Source organism: Myotis brandtii, unplaced genomic scaffold (assembly GCF_000412655.1).
Source record: "Myotis brandtii unplaced genomic scaffold, ASM41265v1 scaffold523, whole genome shotgun sequence".
NCBI classification, from domain to species: domain Eukaryota; kingdom Metazoa; phylum Chordata; class Mammalia; order Chiroptera; family Vespertilionidae; genus Myotis; species Myotis brandtii.
In genome coordinates this window covers 2,663,737-2,669,736 of record NW_005369902.1, presented here as the reverse complement: position 1 = coordinate 2,669,736, position 6,000 = coordinate 2,663,737, and the positions used below count along the sequence as shown (strand labels likewise).

The window sequence follows — 6,000 nt, the reverse complement described above, 5'->3', positions numbered from 1 at the left end:
TTGGGGACTCACTGGCCTTGAGCTCCCATTGCTAGGCACGTCCTCTTTTACTCGCGGGCAGGCCGCTAGGCGGTGTCGGGGAGCCATCCGCCCACCGGCGAGCAGCCCCGCTCTCATCCTCACCCTTCACTCCTCTCGCCGGGCGTAGAGACTACAACTCCCGTGGTGCTCTGGGAGGGGAGGAGGGGGAGCCACCTGGGGGGAGGGGCACGGAGGCGGGTCTTCCGGGCGTGTGTTTCCGGCGTCGGCCGCGGCCCGGACAGTGTGAGAGCTGTAAGATGGCGGCGGCGGCGGTGGTAGAGTTCCAGAGAGCCCAGTCTCTACTCAGCACCGACCGGGAGGCCTCCATCGACATCCTCCACTCCATAGGTAAAGGCAGCATCCAGGAGAATGATGAGGAGGCAGTGCAGGTCAAAGAGCAGAGCATCCTGGAACTGGGGTCTCTCCTGGCGAAGACTGGACAAGCTGCAGGTAAGTGCTGCAAATGGGTTGCTTTCTCCTTTTACCTGTAATGCTGGGTGAAGTTGCAATTTTTTGTTGAAGGAACATAGGAGCTTCACTTTTTTAGCAAGAGGTTAAGTGGCCTTTAAATTCAGTTCTTTCATGGGAGAGTTTTGTTCTGCAGCAGCAGGAAAAGCTGTTCCTCTTAGATTTAATGATCTGGGATTAGTTTGTGGTTTGAATTTTAGCTGTATTCCCATTCATACAGGCAGCAGCAATAGCAGGGCAGTCTTCAGTGATTTCACTGAGCAGCTCTGATTTATTTAAGGTGGGTAGTGACTTTAGGCTCCCAGTGTGGAAATGACTAGGGATTTTGCATGTAAGTAAGTAACTTAATGTCCTTTTTTTTCCTGCTACAGGATGGGTCAGACATTAAATGGGAAGAGCCTTCCCAAGATTTCTTAATTGATACCTAGGTCTTTGTGCATGTCATTGCCCAAACATTCTAGTTGTGATGGCACACGCCGCGGGCTGGCACTGGGGGTGAGGCGGTGGCCGCCGCGATCCTTGGCCCCCGGGTGGGGTGTAAAGAGCGCGATGTTGGGGTGGCACCGTCGGGCCGGAGGAGGTGACTCATCGCCCTCCTCTCCCCTGTAAAGGCTGGAAGTGAGTTGGGGAGTTAGTTGTGCGCCGCGGAGTTCGGGGAACTCGGGGGCCGGCCGGCTGCCCGTCGCTGGGAGGATGGAAGGAAAATTCCTGAACACCCGGCATAGTGAGTGGTCGTACACTTGGCACACGGCGGGGAGACTGCAGTGGAAGTCCCGGCCAGCCCCTTCCGACAGGTTTCTACTAGGCTTCAGGTGTGAACAGAGATAAAGGCGTGATGACAGCGAATGCTTTTCATGTGCAGTCATGACGGGTTCAACCAGGACTAGGGCCTGAGCCAGCTCTGCACGGCACACGCAGGAGTGCGGTCTTCTTCACGTAGCCGGAGCGGGTTTGATGCGGATCAACAAGTAGTAGGAGAACACACGTGTCTGTGGGACCTCCGGGAGGTTGGCTTTTCTGTTGACGGACTGGTCTGAAATTTGGTATTCCTGGCTGCGTGGAGGAAGGACAGTGACAAGGTCTTGATGTCTTTATCCTTGGGGGTTCTGGAGACAGAGGGGGCCTCCTCCGGGGAGCTAAGGAGCATTTGTGAGTGGATGATATTGGTAAATATAGGGTGTTTCCTTTCGAAGTTCTGATCTTGACTTATCGGTTGCAGTTGCAGAGCCAGAGCCATTGCAACCCCTGTTGCATATGTGTTTGCATTCTGTGGACACACACTCACATTTAGAACTACTGTGAGCAGCACAGGTTTGAATTTTTTCGTGCCTAGCGTTTTGTCTTTTATGAAGTGGGAATTACTGTAAGGGGAGGATCTCTTGCTTGCCCACTACCCAGGAGAGAGTTCCCTGAAAGCGTCCCTGTCAGAGCTGGAGTCAGGATGGTTGACAGCCCTACTTTTCCCGGACTCCATGATGGAGTATCAAAGTCTTGGTTTTTGTCAAGTCATGACGCTTGTAAGACAGGTGGTAACTGGTGATGCTCACTCAGATTACCTCTACACATTTGGAGAGGCTATTCAGTGTTCGGGATGTAGACTAGTTATGAACAGTCGAAGGTGGAACAGATAGCACAAAGTTATTTTAACAGGTCCTGAGTCCATTAGGAAGCGGCATCCCTCCTACCGATCACACTGGAGCTTTGAGAGGGTTGTTTTTCCTGAATGGCTTTGTGGAGCTGCGTACCCCTAGCACCCGTCAGCGGAGGCTTTCACGGGCCTAAAGTTTACTGGGAGACTGTTTATCCTCACCTGAGGATATTTTTTCCATTGATTTTTTTTTTTTTTTGGAGAGTGGGAAGGGGGCAAGGGAGGAAGGGAACAAGGGGCGGGGGAGAGAGAGAGAGAGAGAAATCGATTGCTTCCTGCACATATCCCAACCTGGGTTGGGGATCCAACCTGCAACCCAGGTATGTGCCCTTGACCAGGAATGAAACCAACCACTCTGATGTGCGGGCTGATGCTCTAACCACTGAGCACACCAGTAGGGTGGTTTATTGAAAGACTTTTGACTTTATAGTCATTAGTAACGTGGTCATTTGATTTTAGTTTGTGGCAGGTAAATACACAGATATGTTGAATATTTTCACAAAACAGTGCCTAGCCTGGGGCTTACTACCACGAGTATGAAGAACTTGTTTTGTTTGAATTTTGTCTTAACCAAATGACTGCAACAGAAACCTCAGTGTATGTGGGCAAGGGAAAGTCTGATAGAATGAAAGGCACATTTAAAATAGAAGAGTCTATTATGATGTACATGATTTTTCTACTTTTTTTAAAGCTTTCGAATTTGTCTTTTGATAACTGAGTTTGTAATTGGCCTTGTGAGGGTGAAATTTTCTTTAGTCTGCATGTTTTGTCAGAATTTTAAGAGGTTTTGATTTTTTTCTCCCAGTGAAGCGTGACATCCAGGAGAATGATGAGGAGGCAGTGCAGGTCAAAGAGCAGAGCATCCTGGAACTGGGGTCTCTCCTGGCGAAGACTGGACAAGCTGCAGGTAAGTGCTGCAAATGGGTTGCTTTCTCCTTTTACCTGTAATGCTGGGTGAAGTTGCAATTTTTTGTTGAAGGAACATAGGAGCTTCACTTTTTTAGCAAGAGGTTAAGTGGCCTTTAAATTCAGTTCTTTCATGGGAGAGTTTTGTTCTGCAGCAGCAGGAAAAGCTGTTCCTCTTAGATTTAATGATCTGGGATTAGTTTGTGGTTTGAATTTTAGCTGTATTCCCATTCATACAGGCAGCAGCAATAGCAGGGCAGTCTTCAGTGATTTCACTGAGCAGCTCTGATTTATTTAAGGTGGGTAGTGACTTTAGGCTCCCAGTGTGGAAATGACTAGGGATTTTGCATGTAAGTAAGTAACTTAATGTCCTTTTTTTTCCTGCTACAGGATGGGTCAGACATTAAATGGGAAGAGCCTTCCCAAGATTTCTTAATTGATACCTAGGTCTTTGTGCATGTCATTGCCCAAACATTCTAGTTGTGATTGAACCATTGACTTTCTAGGCTTCAAATGGTGATGGGTATGTCCTTAGAATAAGATTCTTGTTGACCATGAAGGGCCTTTGACTAGTAAAGTGGTAATAGTAGTCAGAGAAGCCTGCTTAAACTTAAAATGGATGATTTTTGGTGACCTTACAGTGAATTTAGAGTTTATCTGATTAGAATGGATTAAGCTCTGGTAGGTGACCTCATGAATTACTTTCCCCCAAATTATGTTGTTATCCAAGAGAATGTTAGGTGTAAGATAGCAAAACTTCTTGAACTTGAGAACTAAGATCTTTCCCAGTTAAGGATGACAAGTTATTAGGCTAAATCAATAGAAAGTTGTGTGAAATTGGGAGGATATGTTTCTGTGGGTCTATATCTTACTTAAAATATCTATAATAAGAAAAATAGCCTTAGCTGGTTTGGCTCAGTGGATAGGGCATCGGCCTGCAGACTGAAGGGTCCTGGGTTCGATTCTGGTCAAGGCCACATCCCCAGGTTGTAGGCTCGATCCCCAGTAGGGGGTGTGCAGGAGGCAGGTGATCAGTGATTCTCTCTCATCATTGATGTTTCAATCTCTCTCTCTCTCTCTCTCTCTCTCTCTCCCCCTTCCTCTCTGAAATCAATAAAAATATATTTAAAAAAAGGAAAAAAAAACAGTGAAAATGACCAAAAGTCTTTAAAAAAAATACACACAAAACAGTTTTTGAGTGCTTACTATGACCTACTTACTGGTTATTTAATTTAATTTTATTTATTTTTAAGCCTCACCCAAAGATACATATTTTTTAAATATATTTTATTGATTTTTTACAGAGAGGAAGGGAGAGGGATAGAGAGTTAGAAACATCGATGAGAGAGAAACACCGATCAGCTGCCTCCTGCACACTCCCCACTGGGGATGCGCCCACAACCAAGGTACATGCCCTTGACCGGAATCGAACCTGGGACCCTTGAGTCCGCAGGCTGATGTTCTATCCACTGAGCCAAACCGGTTAGGGCCCAAAGATATTTTTCCATTGATTTTAGAGAGAGTGGAACAGAGAGGGAAAGACAGAAATATCGATGTGAGAAAAACACATCGATTGCTTGCCTCCTGCACGCGCCCTGACCAGGGCTGGCCGTCAGGGCCAGGGAGAAGCCTGCAACTGAGGTACATGCCCTTGATTGGAACTGAACCTGGGATCCTTTGGTCTGCAGGCCAACCCTCTGCTCACTGAGTCAAACCAGCTAGGGCTAGTTACTGTTTTAAGCACAAACATGGTTTAGCTTATTGAATCCTTGAAACAACTCCATAAGGTAGATTCTCTTATCTATTTACACCTGAGGAAACTGAGCACAGGAAAGTTACTGTCTTACTTAAGGTCTATCAGCTAGTATGTGAGAGAGCCAGGATTTGAGCCCATGGAGTCCTATTACAGAGTTCATGGCCTCATGGTATAATGGTTTGTGCTCCCCATAGTTATCCCCTATGGATTATCAGTGGTGGGTGGTGTGTTTTTTTATTTTATGTTGACTTCCCTCCTATTTAACACAGGTATGGATTCTTTTTGCCTGTCAGTTAATGTGAGCTTTGGAGTTAGAGAACAGTTTTGATAATTAGTCCATACAAAATATTATTAACAAGGTCATTTTCTTGAAAGAATTATAGAACCAAGTGAAATGATTTAAGATTTTTCTGTTACTAAAACATCCAAATGTCTTTCCCTGCAGTAGCATAGATAATTAGAAACGGCATGTAGTATATAGTCAGTGCTTCAGAAAATTTATCCCAAAATGTTAATTGTTTTACTTGAAATTTCCTTTTTCATGCTGTACTCTCTTATTCCTTGCCCTCCCTTCCTTGTAACCCATACCTGAGAAGTTTAGAAGTGTACTGTTAATCCTATTGGAATTTAACAGGTGAATTATAAGAACTTTTAAAAACTTGTTTTCTAAGGAAGAGTGAGAATATAGGTATATACAATAGAAACCCTAAGGAACTCTTGGGGCCTGCATTCATTTACCTTATTTAGCTATTAATAATTGATAGGCTTGTATTGTTTTCTTTGATTTGGAGATTTTTGAGAACAGAATATATGTGTTTCATGAATCTTCAATTTTTATGCATTTAATACATGGCTTACACTGTGCTGAGTACTCTATTCAAAAAGTTTAAGATAGGGTCCCTGACTGACAGCACTCATTTTGGGACTTAGTGAATCAGACTGTGTCCTGTGCAAAGTCGTGATGGAAAGTATTGCTGAATATTATCAGACATGGTGCCTAGGTGCAGGGTCTGCAGATTTCATAGCCTGAGACTATGAAATTATGTTGAGTTCTGTGAGGTTTTAAAAGGGAAGTTCTGATCATATAATTGCAAATAATCTCAGAATAGGAGGAAGGAGTTATATGATTCTGTGGAAATTAAAAATTTTAATTTAGTATATGTGAAAATGGAAAGAAACAGGGAATATAACTAAGAATGAA

The 6,000-nt window shown here is 44.6% G+C and overlaps 1 protein-coding gene across 2 annotated transcripts in view; it reads left to right on the top strand.

Moving 5' to 3' along the window:
• The first annotated feature begins 222 nt into the window (after positions 1-222).
• The window catches only part of PSMD11 (proteasome 26S subunit, non-ATPase 11), a 33,368-nt gene continuing 27,590 nt past the window's right edge, over positions 223-6,000 (top strand). Inside the window, exons 1-2 of one of the 2 annotated variants that reach the window (XM_005877624.2) lie at positions 225-369; positions 2,943-3,044. In XM_005877624.2, coding sequence (XP_005877686.1) covers positions 279-369; positions 2,943-3,044 — 193 coding nt within the window. In that variant the 5' untranslated portion in view covers positions 225-278. Of the gene's footprint in view, positions 472-2,942; positions 3,045-6,000 lie in introns of both variants that reach the window. The other variant, XM_014548839.1, reaches the window with a different exon arrangement.